Consider the following 24,065-nt stretch of genomic DNA (forward strand, 5'->3'; position numbering starts at 1 on the left):
CAAGAAAATTACTTTCCTTTAATTAATTACGATATATACTTAAATAAAACTTATAATAACATGAAAAACCAAGCTCATTTAAAATGAGGAGATAGCATAAGCCAACACAGTTAGAAACCCAACGTTGATCTGACTGTATAAACTGATAAAGTATTATAAAGAACGTTTTAGCTTTTAAAAGTATTAGAAAGTTTAGGAAAATAGCATTCAAGAGATTTACTATTTCATAATTTCATAATTTAATATATTTAATTTCCACCTGGAATTTTCAAATATACATTCAGAACACAGTTGTTAAAAGAAATCGGTTTAAGGATTATTATAAACCATAAGTAGTAATCGATGCATTAGCCCATATTTCAGTTAGAAAATCCAAAAACTCGGAATTAATTTCTGCGCGATAAGTGCAACTGAATATAATAATATAATATATTAATAATCGGCTTAATTTACAAGTTCAGTAAGATTAATAACAAGAACAATTTATTTTTTTTACATATTGTCTTAAATTTTAATCCTACATTTCAGAATTTCAATGTTTCCGCGATTATTAGAAATTGAAGCCGCTTTGAATTTAATTCACGACTTTTTATACCCGCTACCCATAGGGTAGAAGGGTATTATAACTTTGTGCCGGCAGGAAATGTATGTAACAGGAAGAAGGAGGCATCTCCGACCCTATAAAGTATATATATTCTTGATCAGCGTCAACAGCCGAGACGATATAGCCATGTCCGTCTGTCCGTCTGTCCGTCCGTCCGTATGAACACCTAGATCTCAGAGACTATATGAGATAGAGCTATAATTTTTTTTCGACAGCATTTGTTATGTTTGCACGCAGATCAAGTTTGTTTCAAATTTTTGCCACGCCCACTTCCGCCCCCGCTAATCAAAAAAATCGAATAACAAGCGTAATTTTAAAGCTAGAGTTCCGAATTTTGGTATATACAATAATAACTATATATATATGATTCCTGAAAATTTGGTTGCGATCAGATAAAAATTGTCGAAGTTATTAAAGAAATACTTTTGTATGGGCAAAAACGCCTACTTACTAGGGGTCTTAGTTGCTTTGGCTGACAATCTGGTATATTGTGCCGTCTATGGTATATTTTGAATACGGTACTATGTCTATATACCAAATATACCATTCGGTATATTTTTTTAGTATTTTTGCAGTATATTTGGTATATTTTGAGAATAATACCGCAAAATATATTGCTTTTAATCAAAATGGGTAGCGGGTATCTCACAGTCGAGTACACTCGACTGTAGCTTTCTTACTTGTTTTAAAGTTTGGTATATATAATAATAACTACAGTAGTTATGATTCCTGAAAATTTGGTTGCGATCAGATAAAAATTGTGGAAGTTATTAAAGAAATACTTTTGTATGGGCAAAAACGCCTACTTACTAGGGCTTTTAGTTGCTTTGGCCGACAATCTGGTACATTGTGCCGTCTATGGTATATTTTGAATGGTGTCCTGTATCGATATACCAAACATAATATTTGGTATATTTTTAGTATTTCTTTTTTAGCATTTTCGGTATATTTTGAAAATAATACCGCAATAGTTTGCCCTTATTAAAAATGGGTAGCACACTCGACTGTAACTTTCTTACTTGTTCTACTATGAGTTAGAGAATCGCAATGCTTACATAAGTATTATATTTTAAATATCGTGTTCTATTATTAGTAAATAAACAAATTCCTTAACTAACTTCTTAGTATTATAAAAAAGAATTCAGTTTTATAAAAATACAGTTTTCGAAAATATATTAATAACTTATTTGCCGAAAACCAATTGAACACTTCAAAAAATCGAAAGTTCTCAGTTCGAGATTAGTCAGTAGTATTAAGAAATATTTCCTCGTTATTATATTCCAAAACTTTGTATTTGGCCGAGCAACCACAAAACCATTTTGGGGAACATTGCGCCGAATCTCTCGCTAAGAAATTAAATAACATTTCATTTTGAATTCATAAAAGTACACCCCCAAAATAAGGGTTGACCTTACGAGTTCGTTTAAATAAAATCCAAATGTTTAATTTTTTTTTTCATTTTATTTTATTAAGTGAAGAATCTGTACAGCAAATTTAAAGTACCTTAACATCACAGGAGTATCAAATATATAAAAATAAACCAAACCTCAACACAAATATGAGGATTACATACATATGTATCAGCGTTATTGGCACCTAATTGTTTTGGCAAAGCCTTGCCGTTTAAGACGCCTTAATGGTCTCGCTGGAAGTAACTTCCTGGCTAGTAGGCTGCGGTGTCTTCTAAGTTTATCGCTATAGCGGCTTGTGTGTCTCCCAATCTTCTTCTACAGTATGTAGCTTCAAGTCTCTATGAAGCGTTGTGCCACGCACGAACCAAGGACAGTCTGTTATGTTGCGTAGTATCCGATTCTGCAACACCTGAACCAAATGTTTAATGAAATAAAAAATCAACTTGCTTTTGAGTGAACTTTTTTGTAGCAATTTGAGCGAGAAAGTGTTGAGTTCAGAATTCAGCCGCCATTCGAGACTACACATGATATTGTTGCAATGACCTTCAGCAATTTGGCTTATACTTAGAGAAACAATGTTTATTAATATTACGCGCATCGTTGATTAAATCTTTGCCACACCATTTAATCTCGCTTATTATAGAATAAGCTGACAAGGTCGCACAACAAAAAGTATGCGGGTGAAGAGGTCCTTTGGCTGCCTCGGTGAACTTTCAATGGCACACAAATTAAATAAAAATCGTTCGGATGTGGGACGCGATTTTGATGAACTACCAACTGCGAAGGCGAATGCGAAGGCAAAGGCAAAGGCGGGGGCGACGCGTCGTCGCATTGCCATGGAAGCGGGCGCAATGTTTTTGGGCTCATTACCCGCTGGGATGCCGCGTGCGCATGCCGCCAACCGCCATCAGGCATCAGGCATCCTTCCAGCCAGCCAAATCTTATGCCGCGTTATGAATAGAGATGGAGAATCAAGTTAAGAAGCAATCAGCCAACCAACGAAGCAAAGACGCAACCATGCAGCCAGCCAGCGAAGCAGACTCTGAAGATGACGACGACAAATTGACGTAATGAAAATGTTTTCGAGATATTTACTTTGAGGTAATCGCGAATGACTTGGCCAAAAAAACGAGCAGTGTGAGTTTATGAGAGTGTGTGTATATGTGTGTGTGTGTGTGGAATGGCAAATGGCGTGCGCTGAAAAGTATGCTACGAGAGCGGCCAAGTTGCAATGTTATTGCTGATGCTGACGCCGATAGCAAGATCAGCATCATTTTCACTGCTGCTCCTTTTGTCGCTTCTTTCTATCGCAATGCGAAATGTTTCAATATGTTTTTATGTTTTGCAAACAGCATGTTGAATGCTTCCAAATCGCTGATAAACGCTGCTCAAAATAAAGCAACAACAGAGCTGCGAATGGCCGCAAAACGCAGCAGCATCGCGATGCCCCCAGCTGTGGTGCGACAGAGAAGGCAACAAAGCGAGCGAGAACGAGATGGAAGAGGAGAGGAGAGGAGAGGAGCAAAAGCAGCAGACTCCGACACAACACAAGACAATACAAAACGACAGACAAACCCACGAACGACGACGAATTTCGGTGTCTTTGAACAGCGCCTCGTCCATGGAGTCATGGGAACCAACTTTTCACATTCCGCGCGTGCTTCTGTTTTGCAGTCTTCGCTTTGACTTGATATTCTCTGCGTTTTTTCTTTTTTGCACTGCCCGTTCATTCCTCAGTTCGCTCTCTTTCCTCCGCTTGGCCCAACAGAGAGAGCAAGAGCGAGAGTATGCTTTGGCTTTGGCTTTGGGCCCATTGGCTGCTCGAAACACAACCATTTGTTCTCGCCGGCAACAAACACACAAAGACAAAAGCCAAACACAGGCAGCAGCCGCTGAGTTGCGATGTGCAATCGCAAACAGGACGAAATTCTAAGCGCAGTTTTCGATATCGAACACGATCATTTTTGTGCTCTTTCCCCTCTCTCTTGCTCTCTGCCACTCGCTTTGCTCTCTGATAAGGCATGCACTTGCAATACCTGGAAATGAACCGGATAATCAAATTGTTGCTTTTCTAGTTTTCCCAATTGGTCGTCGACGTTGTCGACGTCGTCGTCGTCTTCGTCGCAGCAGCAATCGCAAATTTCTTATCTGCGTCGGCAAATGGGCAAACAAACCGCGACTGAGAGCGATGCCGAAGCTCGTCATTGCATTAAATTGCTCCATCGTCTACGTCTCAGCCTTCGGCCCTCTTCGTTTCTGTTCGGTTTTGTCGGCTGCGTTCGGATCCCCAAAGATGATGAAGTCCACGAAAGCAGCAAAACGGCAGCGGCGGCTCAACTGCAAAATGCTTTCAAGTTACTGTTGTTGTTGTTGCTCTTTTTTTCTGTTTTGTTTTGTTTTTACGTTGCGTTTGCAGTGCTACGCGAATGCAGTTGTTAGCAAAAGAACTCCTCTCCAATTCCCTCTCTTTACTCCATCGACAGGCAGATCGCCGAAGCAACCAAGCGAACGAGTAGCAATCAAATTTGTTTCAAGACGACGGCAACTACACAAAACCCACACACACGAATACATACATGCATGCACAAGCTTGCCTACACATACACACACACACACATGACGCACGATCCCAATTCCGAGCTTGAGAAACTTTTTAGTCATAGCCAACTTGTAGTTGTTATTGTTATTGTGGTTATTGTTGTTGTTGCTGTTGCTGTTCCCATCAGTGCAGTTGAACTGGCACTGTGGCAGGGACTCTGCCGCGGTTGCATGCCTCCCGTGTACGCGTGAGCATGCAACACACTCAGCTTACCTTTGTTGTTGTTGTTGTTCTTGAGCCCTGCTACGCCAACTTGCTACAATTGACGTTTGGACGTAGTCGTCGATGATGACGATGACCGTGTGACAGGGGCAACTAATACTAATGGCCCCACAGTTCAATGGAGATGCACGTGGGCGCGTCCATTGAGTGAAAGTTGAGAACACTCGGCCAAGTGCTCCATAAAACATAAACAATTTGTCAGCAGCTTCTGAATTCCGATTGAAGGATTTTATAATCATTTTTAAATTATAATTAAATATAGGCTTCGAAACTAATTTTTTTAATTAACAAGTTACAACATTCAATCTATAAAATTCCGATTGCAAAATTAATGTTTTTTCATATTTTGAGATAAATAGTTTTGTAACAAATAATAATAATAAAATAATAATACTAACCAGTTAGAAACCTACAGTCGAGTGTGCTCGACTGTGAGATACCCGCTACCCATTTTGAATAAAAACAAAATATTGCGGTATTATTTTCAAAATATACCGAAAATATTACAAAAATACTATAAATATACCAAATGGTATACATATTTGGTATATCAGTATAGTACCACATTCAAAATATACCATAGACGGCACAATGTACCAGATTGTCGGCAAAAGAAACTAAGACCCTTAGTAAGCAGGCGTTTTTGCCCATACAAAAGAATTTCTTTAATACCTTCCACAATTTTTATCTGATCGCAATAAAATTTTCAGGACTCATAAGTACTATAGTTATTATTGTATACACATTCGCAGCTCTAGCTTTAAAAGTACGCTTGTTATTCGATTTATTTGATTTGCGGGGGCGGAAGTGGGCGTGGCAAAAATTTGAAACAAACTTGATCTGCGTGCAAATATAACAACTGCTGTCGAAAAAAAATTATGGCTCTCTGAGATCCAGTGTTTCACGGACGGACGGACAGACAGACATACGGACATGGCTAGATCGTCTCGACTGTTGACGCTGATCAAGAATATATATACTTTATAGGGTCGGAGATCCCTCCGACCTGTTACATACATTTCCTGTCGGCTCAAAGTTATAATAGCCTTCTACCCTATGAGTAGCGGGTATAAAAAGTAAAATTTGGTCTATTCTACTTAAAGAGATTAACTAAGCGATAAAAAAAACGGTGGGGAACATTATTTATAAATTAGAATTATTTACTTATAAATAGTATAGAATGTCCGTACCGTCTTTATATTGTCATCATTAACTAATTGCTGGTTAAATGTAAATAAATTACATTGTTTTCCAAATTTATTTTAACCAGTAATTTATATATAAATGTATGTATAAGCAATGTTTTAACGATTACTAATAAAAGTAAATCAAATGGAAATTACATTTAAGGACTTAAAATATTGAGAATAGTAAATTCTTTTCGACGTAATCTCTTTTCAAAAACAAATTTTACATATTAAATATGAGAAGTTAGATTATTTATTATATATTTATAACGGAATTCGGATTAATACGGATTAATTCTGAACCTCATATACCCTCTTAGAGTTATTTTTCCAAACATTTTCTTTTAGTAAACTTTTAGTAAGTTCGATATAAATCAGAGTCAGATCCAACTCTATACTCAAAGTATTTAAAAATTTGCTTGTTTTGATTAGGAGGCAAATGTAATTAATTAATTATAATTTCAATGCATTAATAAGCAAAGTTATGTTGCTACAAAAAAGTAATGTAGTTGGGTAGGAACAAAAGCTGCTGCAGCCATTGAAACCTTGAGTCATCATCCATTTTGCCAACACCGCGCTGCAAACTTTTTGCTTATCGCTAGCTGTCATCTGGTTGTGGACTGTGGAGACAAAGAGAGACAGAGAGAGCGAGCGAGAGAGAGAGAGAGAGAGGTATCCTCTGTGTTGTGCTTGTAAAAAGACCTTCTTGTCATTGCCTTATGATGATTTTCTGTCATCTGCAGTGGCGGACAGACAGACAGAGAGATGAGGCTGGGAGGGGGACACAGAGCAGCGACGTCAATGAGTAGATCAATCAAAAACGCCGTCAGCGGAGGCAGCATTAAATGCCAGGCAATAATGACCAATCGGAAGAATCTTAAATGCATCATCACGTTTAGCGCAGTATCCGGTTGCTGCTTGCTGGTTGTTGGCCATCGTCTTCGTCTTCGCCTTTGCCTTTGCCTTCCACTTGGCTCTTGGCCTTTTCCCAATGTGGGCAGCGCGATAAGAGAAACAGAAATTAATTTTCGAAAAATTTCATGTTCGGCATTTGGTAGGGTTTGCTTTTTGCCACAACTCCACACTCCACGGGTCCTACTCTTAGTTCGCCGAAGCCCCGAGATGTGAATGTGACAGTCGATCGCTTTGGTTGCAGCCATGCCAACAGCCACAACAGCAACAGCAGCAACAACAAGAGACCAAAAACCCGTCCTGCATTCAATTGCTTTGCTGGCTTGTGCCTTGTGCTCATTGAGCCGCCTGCGGTTGATATGCGTTATTAGCTACCAGGTATGGTCATAGATGCAACTGTAGCTCTGTTGCAGCGGCAAGTGAATCGAGTGGTGGATGGGTGGGGAGGGGAGGGAGGGGAGGGGTTCTCTTTGTTACGTATTTCTAATCCGCATCTATTTGGCAAATTTAATTAAAATTTCATTGCCCATGAGCTGAGAGACCGATTGCTGTCGCCGCTAATGGCCATGGTTGTACACACACACACATACATACACACACACACAGTCAGACACACTCGCACATTGACAGAATATCCAATAGAGGCCTCTCCCTTGATGCTATGACGATTAGATTTTATTAAAAAGCCAAATATGCACAATTATTATGCTACGCCAACCACTTGACAGTCATGAGTCCATGAGCTCTAATATATACGTATATTTATATGCGAGTTCGAGTTTCGGTTGTTGTTGCTGCCGCACCCTGCCCAGCTGTGTGTGTGTGTCCATATCCACAAATATATCCACCACCCAAGCCACCATTAACATTAACAATGCGCAGCAAGTTGCTGCCGCCTGCCGCTTGTCTGCGGTGTCCTGGCTTCGTTTATTTGCTTTTTAATAAAACAGGTGCTCGACCTTCAGCGTTGACGGCGCGTAAATGAAGGGCGGACTCAACAAGGGAGAGGGGATGGAGGATGGAGGATGAAGGATGCCACTTCCCCTCAGTAGCATACGCTTTGTGTGCGTGTGTCCTTGCTATCTTTTATCATTTAATTTCGCATTCAAACGTTTCGCACCCTCAGCATCAAAAGGATGCAAAAAGGATCAACGCACACGCACAGTCAAAGTCATTCCTGCCTCGCCCTCACTCCTGCTCCCGGAAAATGCGTGCGGTCGTCGTCATTGTCGTTGTCGTTGTCGTTGTCGTTGGCGTCGTCACTCGACCCTGCCAGTGTTGTCATTTTTCATTTTGAGCAGCGCTTCACCCGCTCGCCTGCTCGCCTGCTCGCCCTCTGCCCGAAATTTGTATATGTCGAAAAGTCCAACATTCCGAGCAGGACCATCAGCATAAGCATCAGCATCAGCAGTATCTGGAGTAGAGGCACAAGCATCAACGCTGCTGATCCGGCAATTAGGCCAAGCGGAAAGCGTGCGCAACTATATTGAAGAGGGCGACCAAGGACCAAGCACCCAGACATCGATGACGATGCCGAGAGGGCGTTGCGGAAGTTATTGCTTATTCTTTTCGTTGTTCTCACTGCTGCTCATCCTGCTGAACTGACTGACTGACTGGTTGGCTCGCTCGCTAGCTCGCTGGCTGGCAGTGCGTGGATTTCAAATCGTTTTGTGATTGCTAAAAGCTGTCGTTGGACTTTATTGGTTTCTTGGCACGAGATTTGCACTACACTGCGAGAAAAATGCATTGAATTATTTGAAATACATTTATCACAAAGTAATTAGTATGATAAAGAAATTTGATGTATACAAAAGTATAGAATTATTGAATGAGAATCCATCAAGAAAAGAATTAAATAAAATTGGAAATTATATGACATGCACTACACTGTGAGAAAAACGCATCACTTTAATTTACATTCAGCTCAAAGAAATTCGAATAATAAATAAGTTTGAAGTATAAAAAAGCATATTGAAAGAGAATCCACTTAAAAATGATGTTACAAATTTATCATTAAGAAAATAATTAAATAAAATTAACAATTAGGTAACATAGACTACACTGTGAAAAATATGCGACACTTCAATTTGCATGCATCATTTAAATAATAAAGATGTATACAACAGCGCTAAGAAATATTGAATAAGAATCCAGTAAAAATTTTTTACAAATTAAGCATCAAGAAAAGTATTAAATAAGATTATGAAATTTGTAAAATCTAAATTATTTCCAATATAAATAAGTTTGAAGAACGAAGATGCATAAAGAAATATTTAATGAGAAACCTCTTAAAAGTTATAATACAAATTGAAAATTTTCGGCTAAATACTTTGTAATACGTTGCTTGAAAAATATTAAAATAATAATTTATAATCTCTGTATTTTTGGTTCAAAGTATATTAAGCCCAAATGATTATTTTCTATAATATATTTAAATTCTATATATGTAATTATGTATACATAGACACATAGATCATATTCCAATTAGATGATAAAGTTAGTATTTTTTGTATATAGAGATTATAAATGAAACGATTTGTGATCAAAATAACGTTTTGTTCTTTTGTTCTTCTGTTTCTTTTGTTTAAATATGATAACAAAAATATCACTATAACTGTTGTGTGGAATGAATTGCATTTGGTCTTTATGTTAATTTCCATCATTTTCACAAGGTTTAAAATACTATTTCAATAAATACAAAAATTGTACAGTAAATACAAAATTGTTAATTAAAGAAAATCCGAGTTGGCAAAACAATTATATTTCTTATGACCCAACAATTTGAAAACATTATGTTATAACAATTATGAGATCAGATAAAGTACAACACGAGAGAGTATAAATAGTGAATTGAGAACATTAATTTTGAAGAAACTTTTTGTTTAAGCAAAAAGTATATTTAAATTATATTTAAATAACTAATCATTTAATAGAATTGTCATGAACTTGAGTTGAATTTTGTTCAGTGCATCTGCGATAGCAGCGAGATTGTGCCAGTATTTTGGACTATCATTTCTATTATCAAAAGTCATTGACACCCTTTTATTTATTTTTACATTTATTGTTTTTCTGCTTCATACATTTATCCTAGCGATAATCGCTTACATGCCACTTGTGTTGATGCGACCAAGGAGGGGAGATGTTGAGGAGCTGAGGAGTGGGAAATGAGAACAATGCCGTGAAATAAGGATTAATGGTGTACACGATTATTTGTGCCGGGCGACAGTGAGACAGGAAGACAGTCAGAACAGGGAGACGGACAGACAGCGAGACAGTTGGACAGACATACAAACATATTAAAAAACACAATACGAAAACTGTCGCGAGGGCGGCAGGATGAGCATAAGGGCGGGCAAGGAAGGATGGCAGGACGAAGGCAGTGCTCCCATATTCATGGCATGGCGTAGGTCGAATTTAATAAAAGTCCCTGCTCGGCAACATCTCGAGTGCGAGTGCGAGTGTGAGTGCGAGTGTGCACTTGCCGTCAGCTGAGAGAGGGTGAGAGGACAGGACGAGAGTCGGGGAGATGGGATGCAGGATAAAGGACGAGACGAGGCGAGGTGGTTTCGTTGTTGTCGGGATTTCGCCACGCTTCTGGTTGGCTGAGCTGCTTTCGGTTTGTGCTGCGCACAATTGTTTTTGCTGCTTGGGGTTTCCTTTATTTGGATGATGAAGAATTTATTTGAAAATTAAGAAGACAAATTATTTAATTTCGACTTTATGAGCTTTTGCCGAGCACTTCCGTTTTCCCGTTTTCCACCACCACCACAACCAACAGCTGCTGCTGCTGCTGCTGTTGCTGATTCTACTTTAATTTCCAACAACTAAACTGGACACTGCGCGCCTTGAACTGTTTGTAGTTCTTGGAAAAGGGTTTTCCCACTCGACAAGCTCGACAGCCATTTTGTGCCATTTGATAGGAAGCTGAACGCGTTTTGCATTTTATGCTCGACGTGGTAATAAACACGCAGCAAACGCGAAAGGGTTGCGCCACATTGGGGCACTTGGACTTGGGGGCTGCGTGGACTCTCTTGGTGCTCGAGGAGCACGTCAGAAACTTAATTTCATTTAGTTTTATGTACATTTCATTAAGCAAAAAATTTCTAGCGTCGCGACAGACCACGGTAGCTATAGCTATAGCTATACAATGTAAGCCACATTCAAGTGACTCGCGACAAACGGCGACTACTTGGACTTGAGCGAAGGGACAATCAAGATAAATAGCAAACGGAATTTTTATTGCCGAAAGGATACGAATGAAAATAAAAACACACACATTACAACAACAGCGGCATAAAACGAAGGAATAACTTGCCACACACACAACAAAGAGTTGAAAGTGTTGACGTGACTCTGTGTCCTGTGTGTCCTCAGTGTGTGTGCACACAGGACACCCCCCATCCACGCACACACACACATACATATGTGTGTATGGAAAATTGTCAGCGTATTTTGTATTTTCCAAATTTATTGCCACTTGCAACATTTTGTTGCCGTGGCCAGACCATAGATTATCTTGTCGTTTAGAGCCTAATATGCACCAGAAGCAACCGCAATATGATTTATCGCCGACCTACCGATATATGATCGCCCGTGAATGTGAGTGTGTGTGTTTGTTGTCTTAACGGCTGCGACAACTTTATAGACAATGTCTGCCACATTGCCACTGTCACTGCCCCGCCCTTCAACTGCCAGCGAACGAAACGACTGCGAAGGGCACATTTTTAATTACACTTTTTACAGGAAAATTAAATGGCAACATGTCATCGCTAATTAAATTGTTCTTCTTTCGGTAGCTCGTTTGTATTGTTTTGTTTTGTGGTAATATTTGAAAGGGTTGAACGATATGTCTGTGTGGATAATGATAAAGGTAAGTTATATCTATCAAAATATATCATGCCAAGGCCAAGTTTTATGATCTTGACATTTGTGAGAGCAAAGCATGACAATTAACACAAAATTAGAGAAGAATTTTAGATGATACACATCATGTCATTTTATCCCTAAATGAATTTATAAATGATGCACCAAATAATTTATTTTAATGCAGTGCACTCTGAAACTCTTCATGCACTTTGAAATTGAGCGCCATTTTGCAAAAAGCTGCAATCGTAATGCAGCACTGCAAAAAGCACAAGAAATCAACTCTGAGCTTTTATCGGTGTAAGCTTGGCTTAATAATAATCGAAATCGAGTTAGTTGATTAATTGAAAAGATTCTAATTTTTTAAGTTTTCTGCTGACAAACTAGAAAAATGTCGAAAATAGCACACAAAAAATGTTTTATTAGAAATTTTATTTTATTAAACGAATTACATTTTGGCAGTTGTAAAAATTAATAGTACAATTTAAGAGTAGTTGTAAATTTACATAAATACATTTAAAAAATCGGATATTCCCAAAAATCCTAAATATGTATATCAAATATTTCAGAGCAAAAAAAAAAGGAATTTTGCGATTTTCTATACAATTATTTTCGATGTGTTATGCACATCGTTCTCTAATAAATATTTACTTAAATAATTATTTTATTTGTATAGAACTGGAAAAACTTCATCTTTAAAATAACAGCGCATAATAATAATAACAATAAATAATTTACAATCTTCAACATCACCCATTTTCAATGTCGCCTCTGAAAAGAAAGGAAATCTATTTTAGACAAACACTATTATCAATTATTTTATTTGTTTAATATAATAATTAATAAAACTAGTACTAAAAGTAGCATAAACTTTTCACTTCTTTCATACGTTGCAGTATTTCAGGTTTTAAACTGGCGCGCACATCACATTTGGGTTTTTGTCGCAACAAATCCCTATCACGTTCATTGGTTGTACTAAAAGTTGCCCACTCTCGAGTCGCGTTCTCGAACTGGAGGCGAATGTGGGTAAAAGGAGGCGAGGCTCTCATAAATGCATAGAGCACTCGAAGACGTAAATCTTCTTTGGTGTCTTGGTGCAAGTTAAGGCGACAGTTGTAAATGAATTCACCAACATTGTTTAAAAGATGCTGCAAATCCTGCAGCAAACTACGTTTCAAATGAGGAAAGAGGTGCTCCAACAACGGGCCATTAACTTTGAACAGTTGTCCATTAACAGAGATCAGCGCCTGCTGATGCAAGCTGCCCACAGACAGACTATTGATCTGGTACTTGGCTATTTGCGAAGTAGTCAGCGATTCAAAGTACATGAAGCGCTGAAGCGTGCTGAACACAATTTGTTGATGCAACACAGCCTGAGGCATTGACAAACTTGCCCTATCGTTCTTATCACTAACACAATCCACCGCCATTGGGAGTTCATTTACCTGTCGCACATTGACATGCGGAGCATCCAGTAAGTGTTGCAGTTGTGATGATGCCATCAAAGTGTTATCCGTGGCCAGCTCTTGGGATGCAGTCATGGGAGGGTCAGAGCTGTCCTGCTGCGACTGTGATTGGACCTGGCTGGAGGAGGTTGTGGGTAACTCTTGCTGCGGACTGGGATTAACAGTCGCCTGATTGGGCACCGCAGCAGTGAAAGGTAACGGACGAAAGTCATGCCTTAACTGTGGCACATTGTCCGCCATTAAACGTGGTCTTTTGCATGGTAAAGTAGATTTGAAAGCTCGACTGGGCTTTCTAATTGTTACAGATCGAACTGGAGAAGCAGGAGCTGCCACTGCGGTTGCGGTTGCGGCTGGCGGAGCGTCTGCAACTGGAACTTGCGATTCTTCTGTTGGCGAAGTAGCAACTTCAATCTGTGACGTCTCCAAAGACATCAATTGATTGGTGATTTGCAACTGCAGCTCGGGAGATAAACTCACATCCTTCATTAGATCATTAAACTCGCATTTTGAAAGATTAGCATTAAGGAACGACATTGGAGGACTTCTATCCTTGGGCGGTACAATTGCGAAGCACGACAATTCCGCTGCAATTCTTTCGTCATCCTCATCTAGATTGATAATTTGTTCCTCTGGCGATATGCTTTCACATACAACCTCTTGACTCTGCGAGCTATCGATCGTAAAGCGCATATTGCTGAGCAATTTAACAGGTTCCTGTTTGATTTGAACTGTAGGCATCTCTATAGAAGTTTCCATAAGTGGATCACTTTGAGTCTCCGGCAATTGTGTTGCAGGGTCAACATCTTCAACGTCCACGAATAGATTGTTTCCAGCAATAGACTGCTCCAGCTGGGTTGCTGGACAATCTGAATCTTGCAGGATGTCTAGAGAGAAAGAATATTGTAAATGCAAGCAATAATTTCTAAGCTGCAGCTTACCCTGTGGCGAATTATCATATAACTCGATCGTCTCAGACTCGATTTCTATGACAGCTTCGGGCACTTTCTCGTGCAAGCAAATTGGAACTGGTAAAAAATATGCCATTAACTTATTGTTGTCACAGCAGTTTACAGACTTACTTCTGCATTCCGGAATGTTGAATGCAACGGGCTCAATCTTTGCATTTGCTAGCTTTAATTCCTGGGATGTAACTCGAGGTACTTGCTGAATCCACTGATCCTGCATCCAGCACTCTACGTAGAAGTTCTCGACCTCAGAAAACAAATCCACTAGATTGTTGACACGATCTCCAGTGCGATTGCGATAATTACGCTCAGCAATGTCGTCAAAGTTGGTGTAACGCATGAGCTCAGACGAATGCAGAACCTTGGGGGAAAAATGTGCCAAATCCAGCTCATCAATTTGCACATCTTTGCTGCGCAATAGTTCAATCAGCATTGGCAGCTTGACATACAGGTTAATTGGCCAATTTCCTTCGTGTATCACATGGGAATAGACACGAGAAAATAGACTTTCGTCCTTATAAAAGGACTCGCCGTTATGTATACAAGTATACTTCTTGAACTCTGAACAAGTCAACTGCGATAGTATGCACCAAACGGTTTGCTTCAGACCATGGCTAGTGTAGATTAAATACTTCAAGTTATGCTCCTAAAATGTATGAAATAAATAACCATTAGCGAGATGTTTACAATAAGAATTTAGGTTTAATACCTTGCCAATGGGAGCAAAGAAATCAATCGAATTTAAATTGAATGTCGTTGGTGCAACTGGTGTCTCCTCTGTCGGCTTTGCTACTGCCCTATTTGATTCCTTCAATTGCGATGAGCTGCTTTCACTGACGACAGCTGCTAGAGCCGTTTTAGTTGTGTCCCTTGCTCCATCAGTGGAAGCTATTGCTTGAGGCGCAGTTGCTTTGGTTGCCTCCGAAACCGTTTCTAATGCTTTTGTTGCCGATGTATATGATGCCTTATTTACTTCTACTTTACTAGATGTTGCTGTTGAACTAGGAATTGTTTTTGGGACACTCTTCGAGCTCAATTCATTCGTAGCGACTACTTCGCTTGTGGCTGCTGTTGAGCTAGGTATTGTGTCTGTGACACTCTTCGAGCTAGATTTATTCCCAGAGACTAATTCGCTAGTTCCTGCTGTTGAGCTAGGAATTGTTTTTGGGACACTCTTCGAGCTCGATTCTTTCGTAGCGACTACTTCGCTTGTGGCTGCTGTGGAACTAGGCAGTGTTTCTGTGACACTCTTTGAACTCGATTCATTCGTGTCGACTCCTTCACTTATTGCTGCTGTTGAACTAGGAATTGTTTTTGGGACACTCTTCGAGCTCGATTCATTCGTAGCGACTACTTCGCTTGTGGCTGCTGTCGAGCTAGGAATTGTTTCTGGGGCAATCTTCGAACTTAATTCCTTCCCTGAGACTACTTCGCTAGTTGTTGCTATTGAGCTAGAAATTGTTTTTGGGACACTCTTCGAGCTCGATTCTTTCGTAGCGACTACTTCGCTTGTGGCTGCTGTGGAACTAGGCAGTGTTTCTGTGACACTCTTTGAACTCGATTCATTCCCGGCGACTATTTTGCTAGTTGCTGCTGTTGAGCTAGGAATTGCTTCTTTGACACTCTTTGAACTTGATTCATTCGTGTCGACTACTTCCTTAGTTATTGCTGTTGTGCTAGGAAGTGTTTCTGGGACACTATTCGAACTTGATTCATTTTTGACGACTACTTCACTTATTGTTGCTGTTGAACCAGGAATTGTTTTTGGGACACTCTTCGAGCTCGATTCATTCGAAGCGACTACTTCGCTTGTGGCTGCTGTCGAGCTAGGAATTGTTTCTGTGACACTCTTTGAACTTGATTCATTCGTGTCGACTACTTCACTTATTGCTGCTGTTGAACTAGGAATTGTTTTTGTGGCTGCAGTGGAACTAGGCAGTGTTTCTGTGACACTCTTTGAACTCGATTCATTCCCGGCGACTATTTTGCTAGGTGCTCCTGTTGAGCTAGGAATTGTTTCTGTGACACTCTTCGAACTTGATTCACTCGCGACGACTACTTCCTTAGTTATTGCTGTTGTGCTAGGAAGTGTTTCTGGGACACTATTCGCACTTGATTCATTTTTGACGACTACTTCACTTATTGCTGCTGTTGAACTAGGAATTGTTTTTGTGGCTGCTGTGGAACTAGGCAGTGTTTCTGTAACACTCTTTGAACTCGATTCATTCCCGGCGACTATTTTGCTAGTTTCTGCTGTTGTGCTAGGAAGTGTTTCTGGGACACTATTCGAACTTGATTCATTTTTGACGACTACTTCGCTAGTTCCTGCTGTTGCTGTTGTTGTAGTTGATTCTCTCGAACTTGTTTCATTTGTGGCGACTACTGTTGAGCCTATCTTAACATTTGTTGCTGTAACTATGCCAGATACTTTATCTTTATTACTTTCACCTGCATTCGTCCTCGGTCCTTTAGTTATCTCTGTTGAATTGTCAACCACAGTTGCAATGGAGCGCGACACTTTTCTTGTAACTTTTTCGGTTCTTCTACCTGCAAATTTTTTCGTTCTTACTTTTTCTAGTATCTCTGGCGCCGAAATTGTGTTCTGATGTTGATTAGCAACATTTGCTGTAGAGCAATCGACATCAACGATATCTTCGTCAACATCAACGATGTCTTCCTTAACATCAACGAGATTAGATTCATTGTTATCTGCAGCCTCTGCAATTTCAGTAGAATCTTCAGCTTCAGCTTTGATGTTTGCAATTGTTTGCTTATTAGCTTTTCTTAGTGTCACTGTGGCTGGAACTGATGCCGATTTTAAGGGCGCTGCAACTGCTGTTGTTGCCAAAAAAGTCTTTGTGTTTGATATAGAGCTAGGAAATATTTCAACCATGGGAATAGTCTTGTTGCCAGTAGTATAACTTTTGGCAATAGTTTGTGGGTTTGTAGCACTTCGTTTCGCAATGGTTGCTAATTCCTCTGCTTTTTGCTTTGGTCTTCTAGCAATTATAAAATCTTTCTCCAACAATGCACGAGTTCTCAGGTTCATCGTCCGATGTGCTATATAGTATGTCAAGTTATGTGGTATATATTCGATTACATTCAGCTTTTCCAATCTACAAAAAGGAAAGTAATTAGTGAAAAATCTTCGTCAGTAATGCTTTGTTCACTCACATCTCTAATTCATCCGATCTATCTGCATATATATCTTCTAAACTTTCGCATTCGGATGACCAAGATATGTTATAAGTATGATCCGCAATGGATCTGTCAGCTTTATCATTGTAAATCACTGTTGATTCATTACTGCTTTGATCTTCAATCTCGGACGTCGCTGACAACGCATCCGGAGACTGCAAGTGGGACTCTAGCTGCTGCTGCAAGACCTCACTAGCTTCAGCATCACTTGTTTTACTCTTCTCAGAGCTACTGCTTTGTACCAAAGGTGCCATTGATTCCAGACTGCACAACGGTGAGTCTTTCTCCAGTGACGAGGCAACAGCAGCTGAACTAGCACTCTGCTCACTTGTCTCCGGCGTGCTCATTATAGAGCACTGTGTCGACGGCGGCGAAATGCCAGTAGAACAAACAGCTGAAACATTAAGTTGGGGCACAACACACGCTCGCTTTGCTGGCATTGAGTCCATATTAAGTGACTGGGCAGCGCCTTGACTAGTAGGAACTTCAGTATCTTTTCTTTTTGCAATTGTTTCTAAGTCAACACTGAGACATCTTTGCTCTTGCGCTGAGACTTGCGCGAATGCCGCATTGTTTTCTGAACTGTCATTGAAGTCCTGTGTGGAGTTTACAGCTAACTGCAACTCACTTTCCTTTTGCGCAACTTCAACCGTTGCGACCTTCTCGGTCGTAATAGGCCTTGTTGCCCTAACAAGTGGCACAGCATATTCGAGCAGTTTCGGTCTGAACTCAACTGGAGCAGCGTTAAAATTATACTTAAAAAATGTTCGCACTCGGGGCTCAATGTAGAACGAGTGATAAAAGCGGCGCAACAATGATGAATTAATTCGCTCGTCGTTTAAAATCGATTCCACATTACTTTTGGGCTTATCTTTCATGTAGGTTTTGACCAGCTCCAGTTTTAATGATTCATAGTTGATAAATTGTTTGAATGTTTGCAGCGCAACTGGAAATTCATAGACCATATTTTTTAGCGTTATTATAATCCTTTGGCTTACAACAAGCGGTTCGCTGTCATTGCTTTGCTGCGAATTACAGTTGATGTCCAGCAGTTCCGCGGGGCTTTCATTTCTTTCTGGCTCAGCTTCTACTCCAAGTTGCAGCTCAGCTCCATGCTCCGACTCGTGCTCAATTACAGGTATTGAAAGTATTTTTTCGCGCAGTTTTGCTGGGCAAGGTTTGATCTGGAACTCATACTTTTCACGTACGGCTGGCTCCAAATAGAACGCTGTAAAATATTGGAAAGCACACTCATCCTCTGACTTGTCAACGTGATCATCGCATTTCAACATTTGCTGAACAATTGCATCCAGATTTTTGATATATTTTTTAAATAGTTTGAATGAAACTGGCAGAGTCGTTGATGGACTGTCTTCATACTCTTGATGTGGCTTTTTCTTCTCTATGCCACTTAATGCCATATTCTCTTTGATAGTTGTTACTACTCCAGTTGCTGTATTTTCAACAATTGCAGACTCGTGGACAATCTGTATACCAGCTATTGCTGTAATTTTGACCACATCCGATTTGTCTGTTCCAGTTATTGGCGTATTTTTAACTTTTTCTACTTCACAACCGGGAATTGACGATGTGTGCATCTTCTTTGTGTTAAGTTCAGACGTGTTTTCCGCAATAAAGTCATCATTCGTCTTTTCAGAGCTAGTTGATGCAGCCTTTTCACCAATTGCGAAAGTATGGGTATTCTCTGAGCCGATCATTGGTTTATTTGTAAGAATTCCGGATGCATTGGAGGTCTTTTCTACAGTTGCTGAAGTCTCCACCATTAAGGGTGTGCTTTGGAAACTTACATCGGTATCCTCAGAGCTTAAAATTATCACTTCGTTCGGAGTAATCTCTTCAATTACGGCTGCACTCGCTGCACCAGTTGTTGTCACATCTTTAACTGTAGCCATATTCATCGTAATCCTAGCAGTTTCGTCGAGAGGTACTGGATACTTCATCAATTTGGACTCTAATTCTGCACTAACAGACTCAAACCGATAAGCATACTGTCTGCGAACAATTGGTCGCACATAAAACGAACGATAAAATTGTGTAAAGACATTATGACATCGCTTTGGGTCCGTTTCTGCAATAAATCGTGCTTCTTCATGGCGTTGTTGAGTGACATGCAAGAGCAATGAATGCAGAAGTTCATCGTAGTTAATGCAACGCTTGAATGTCTCAAAAGACACAGGAAATATAAAGCGTCCCAAACTATAAAGTGATAAGAAATGTTAGAAATACATGAAACAATCAATCCAGTAGCGTCGTCACATACTTTGTAATTTCCTCCATTACATAAAGTTCACAATCACTGCACTCAAGGATCGGTTGTTTCTGTTCACAGATCTGAGTGGAGGTACTAAAATAGAAGACAATTCTGAATAATCTAGTAGATTAAATAAAAATTCATAACATACCTGGGTTCAGTGTTTGCTACTTGTTGCGGCAATTCTTCTTCGCGTTTTTCCGTTATATTAGCTGTCATTCTAGGTGATGCAGCCTTTTCGCCAATGGCGAAAGTATGGGTATTCTCTGAGTCGATCATTGCTTTATTTCTAAGAATGCCGGATGCATTGGAGGTCTTTTCTACAGTTGTTGAAGCCTCTACCATTAAGGGTGTTCTTTGGAGGGACACATCGGTATCCTCAGAGTTTAAAATGATCACTTCTTCCGTAATTTGCGTATTTGCAATTTTCCCGGACGCATTAGAAGCCTCACTTGGAGCCACCACGGAATTCTTTTTTCTTCCAATTGCGATTCCATTCCCAAATGAAGCCACGTTTGGCTCATTTAATTCAGTGATTTCCACAATTTCGTCTATCTCCATATCTACCTCTGTCTCCGTTGTTCCCTCTTCAATTACGGCCGCACACGCCTTCGGTGCGCCAGTTGTTGCAGCTATATTCATCTCCTTTTTGGCTCTTGCGTTAAGAGGTACTGCATACTGCATCAATTTGGACTTTAATGATGCACTAACAGACTCAAAACGATAGGCATACTGCTTGCGAACAATTGGTCGCACATAAAACGAGCGATAATATCGTGTAAAGACATTACGACATCGCATCGGATCCGATTTTGCAATCATCCGTGCTTCTTCATTGCATTGTTGAGTGACATGCAAGAGCAATGGATGCAACAGCTCATCGTAGTTAATGCAACGAATATCTCAAAAGACACAGGAAATATAAAGCGTCCCGATCTATGAAGTGATAAGAAATGTTAGAAAATACATTATGCAATCTTAACTAGAATGTGGGGTAAATCAAAACGTTACAGGAAACACTCATAAAGCGTCCGATCTTTGAAGTCGATGTCAAGATCCAAATATCAGAATTACTTTTCTTCGGCTGGCAACAAGTCGCTGAATTTTTGATATCACGGACAAGCCTCGAGTTCTCGTCAACTTCTTACGTTTCCAAAGTCTTATCAAGTTCAGTGTTCGCTACTTGTTGCGGCAATTCTTCATGTTTTTCCGGTATTTGCAACTGCCATTTCGGTAAATTTACTGCGTTGATGAGCTGGCGCTGCGTTGAAATTATAGTTAAATTGTTTCCGCAAGCTCTTATCAAGATAAAAGGAATAGTAAAAACGTTTAAACAATTGTTTTTCATTCGCCTCATCGCCAATTTTTTTGGTTTTTGCATGAGCATCGACCAGTTGTTTCTTGAGTTCATCGTAGTTGATATATCTCAGAAATGTTTTGATATCAACCGGGTATGTATAATTTATGCCTTTAATCTTAACTAGATTTCCTTCGCTGGGCAAATCGACGACGTTATCCTTATCCTGAGCAACAGTTAATACTTTTGGCGGGTTTCCCTCATTCGGTACATCGTTGTCAATATCCACAACATCAACAACTACTTCTTCTTCTGCTGGCAACGCAAGTAATTTCGCTCGAATCTTTGACGGGCAAGCCTTAAGTTCTGGCTTGAACTTCGTACGTATCTGGGAAGTTGTATAGAAGGCCTTAAAATACTCTAAGGCGCACTCATCTTTTGTTTTGCCTTTGTACTCATCGCTGCTTAACATTTCGCTCACAATCCCGTCAAGATTCTTAATGTAGCGCTTAAATAACTTAAATGTCACAGGATAAGCATCTTTTGGAATTGCATTGGATTCAGCGGCATCCTTATTATACGTCACCTGTCTGAAAAAGGGATCACAAGTTGTAGAGCTTTGCAAATAACATATGTCTTCAAATATAGCTACACTTCATAAGAGACTTCGGGTGTATCAACAATTTGCAATTGCTCGACGGGTGGACTGATCACATTTAGCTCCAGTTCTTGACTTGTTGCTATCTCGAGAGATATCTTCTGCATCTCGAGAAGAATCGCCCTATCTGCCTCGCTGGGCAACGCCAGCAGACGATTTCTCATTGATGAGGTGCAAGGCACAAACTCGTACTGGATTCTCTCCCGTATTTCCGGCGTTAAATAGAAGGCTATGTAATAAGCCTTAGCGCAATTATCGAAGCCTTCATCCTTCAAGTCGTTTAGCTTTAGTTGCCAAACAATTTCATAGATGTTCTTGATGAACTTTTCAAAAACATCGAAGGACACTATGGAGGTAAGGCTGTAAAATTAAGAGAATGGATCGTTGTAGCGCAGTTGTGATATAATTGTTTAGAATCTAACCCACCTCTCCTGAAGCTGAATAGCTCTTGCTTTATTCTTTCGACTGCAATGGAAGACAATTGATACTAAAAAGCTAATGAGATGAAGAGAAAGAATCTTACCTTTTGGAACTTGGCGATTCACTTACTGTCTTGGCGGCTGCCTCGTCGAGCGGCACTCCAGGCTTTAGCAGCAGCTGTAGTATCTCTGGTGACGCTTCCTTGAATTCGTATTTGTTCAAGCGACGACGATGCGGAAACATATAAAACACGTTGTAACCTTTGCGCAATAAATCCCCCAATTTCTTGGAGTCGCCCAGCACCAATTGGCGCTCTTGATCTGTTTTCTTCCGCAGGAGATCATTAATAAGACGTTGCTTATTAATGTATTGCTTAAACGTTGCAAATGAAACGGGAAACTGGAAACGACCGCTGCTGAAAATAATGAAATAATGAGTATCTAATTACTAGCCTTGTTATTTACATTATCTTTTCCCTTACTTTTTAATTGCGACATCAACGCCAATTTCAGTTGCAGTTCCAGTTGCATTTGTTGTAGCTTCCTCTGCTATGGGCAATTGCAACAACTTATTTTTGATAGCCAGTGGACAGGATCTTACTTTGATTTCGTACTTTTCTCGTATGGCTGAATTTTTGTAGAATTCATTGTAAAACCATTCTGCACATTCATCCAAAGTGCCGTTTGGTTTGGCAGACCCTTCCACCTGGATCTGAAAGGCAATGTCCGGCAGATTCTCCACCAGTTGTGAAAACACCTTGAATGAAACTGGCGGCATGCTGCGACGAAATTCACAATGAACAAACAAATGTTTATCAAATTTTAATATTACCATTTTGTGTTTTTTGACTTATTCAACCAGTTGCGCAACTGCTCCGACTGTCGCGTATCACCATTCGTCTTCTTTTTCCGCTTTACTGTCGACATTTAATGTCAACTTTTAATAAATAAGAGTCATTTAAATTGCAAACGCGGGATATTAACAACATTGGACGCCAGATTCATTCAGAGTGACCAACGACTGCCAAACAAAAAGTTACCACATTTAACTGAGAGTGGTGAGTTTGGTGAAAAATAAAACAAAACAAGCCGCGAATTAGAAAATTGAACGATATTCCAAGTTGGAAAAACTATTAAATATATTTTATTAAATGTACATATAACAAATTGGATTACGCTTAAGTGCATTACGTATTAATTAAGATCTAATGCCAAACATAAAAGTACTCTAATTATCAATCAGCCTGTGATATATTTTGCGCCGCGCTAATCAGCGTATCATGAATATCCTTTGCAGACTGCACATGCACACGTACTGTATTCAAATAAGTGGGATAGGGAATTGGTCCAGCGGGATTATCCTGCATAAAGTTCTCCATGCGCATGGCGGTCACGGCACCAGGTAGATAATGTTGCGACGATGTCAACTGCTGCATGCACTGAATGGCAGTCTTCAGATGCAGCTCCATTTGATCGCAGCAAGCATAGAAATCTTCCAGATGTTTGTCAAATCGCGGCACATGGCCGTGTCCACCTGTGTCTCGCTTGAGATTATCGGCCAGATTGTTCTGTTGCAGAGTAAAGGCACTGGAACGTATGGTCAGGAACATTGATTCACGCAAGGGACCCAGCAGACTCTTCACCCTCGATATGTTGTCCAGTTTCTCCGCCTGTTGTTGTTGTTGTTGTTGCTGCTGTTGTTGCTGTTGTTGATGCTGTTGCTGCTGCATTGGCACGGGTCCCGGCACAGGACCGGTTGGCATCATGGGCTGCGGCGAGGATTGCATCATCGGCGACACTTGCATCATGGATGGCCCTGACATTTGCATCATATTCATGTTTGGATTCATTTCGTCTTCTGAACTTTAACTTTACAACTTTTCACAACGAAAATTCTTCGACAGTGTGACCGCAAAAGTAAACAGCGCAATGCATAAAAAGTGGTGCTTGTTTTTGGTCCAACAATTTGGTCACTCTAGCTTACAGCCTAT

The 24,065-nt window shown here is 40.0% G+C and overlaps 2 protein-coding genes and 1 long non-coding RNA gene across 3 annotated transcripts; all 3 read right to left on the bottom strand.

Moving 5' to 3' along the window:
• Positions 1-2,895: 2,895 nt before the first annotated feature.
• LOC127565633 (uncharacterized) lies at positions 2,896-4,605 on the bottom strand. The gene is made up of 2 exons (XR_007954963.1): positions 4,420-4,605; positions 2,896-4,353 (listed from the first exon to the last, which is right to left on the bottom strand). It is a non-coding gene; the product is annotated as an uncharacterized LOC127565633 (long non-coding RNA).
• An 8,033-nt stretch (positions 4,606-12,638) lies between these two features.
• On the bottom strand, positions 12,639-23,094 carry LOC117566770 (protein telomere ends associated-like). Its single transcript, XM_052005403.1, has 13 exons — positions 22,907-23,094; positions 22,557-22,853; positions 22,179-22,490; positions 22,082-22,120; positions 21,650-22,015; positions 20,905-21,587; positions 19,852-20,602; positions 19,710-19,811; positions 17,405-19,645; positions 14,940-17,346; positions 14,345-14,876; positions 14,204-14,290; positions 12,639-14,149 (listed from the first exon to the last, which is right to left on the bottom strand). The coding sequence occupies exons 1-13, from the start codon at positions 22,999-23,001 to the stop codon at positions 12,654-12,656; spliced, it is 9,408 nt and encodes a 3,135-aa protein (XP_051861363.1). The 5' UTR covers positions 23,002-23,094; the 3' UTR covers positions 12,639-12,653.
• A 127-nt stretch (positions 23,095-23,221) lies between these two features.
• On the bottom strand, positions 23,222-23,951 carry LOC117567258 (mediator of RNA polymerase II transcription subunit 29). The gene has a single exon (XM_034247108.2). It carries the CDS (start codon positions 23,922-23,924, stop codon positions 23,310-23,312), a length of 615 nt encoding a protein of 204 aa, XP_034102999.1. The 5' UTR covers positions 23,925-23,951; the 3' UTR covers positions 23,222-23,309.
• Positions 23,952-24,065: the final 114 nt, after the last annotated feature.

Source organism: Drosophila albomicans, chromosome 3, assembly GCF_009650485.2.
Source record: "Drosophila albomicans strain 15112-1751.03 chromosome 3, ASM965048v2, whole genome shotgun sequence".
Lineage (NCBI taxonomy): Eukaryota > Metazoa > Arthropoda > Insecta > Diptera > Drosophilidae > Drosophila > Drosophila albomicans.

What these genes read in the sequence shown, in the direction of transcription:
- LOC117566770 (XM_052005403.1), bottom strand. Translation starts at nt 23,001, where the DNA reads ATGTCGACAGTAAAGCGGAAAAAGAAGACGAATGGTGATACGCGACAG. An exon ending in AAGTCAAAAAACACAAAATG is followed by an intron (nt 22,854 to 22,906) that starts GTAATATTAAAA and finishes ATTTCGTCGCAG; the next exon opens with CATGCCGCCAGTTTCATTCA. An exon ending in CCCGAAGTCTCTTATGAAGT is followed by an intron (nt 21,588 to 21,649) that starts GTAGCTATATTT and finishes TCCCTTTTTCAG; the next exon opens with ACAGGTGACGTATAATAAGG.
- LOC117567258 (XM_034247108.2), bottom strand. Translation starts at nt 23,924, where the DNA reads ATGAATCCAAACATGAATATGATGCAAATGTCAGGGCCATCCATGATG.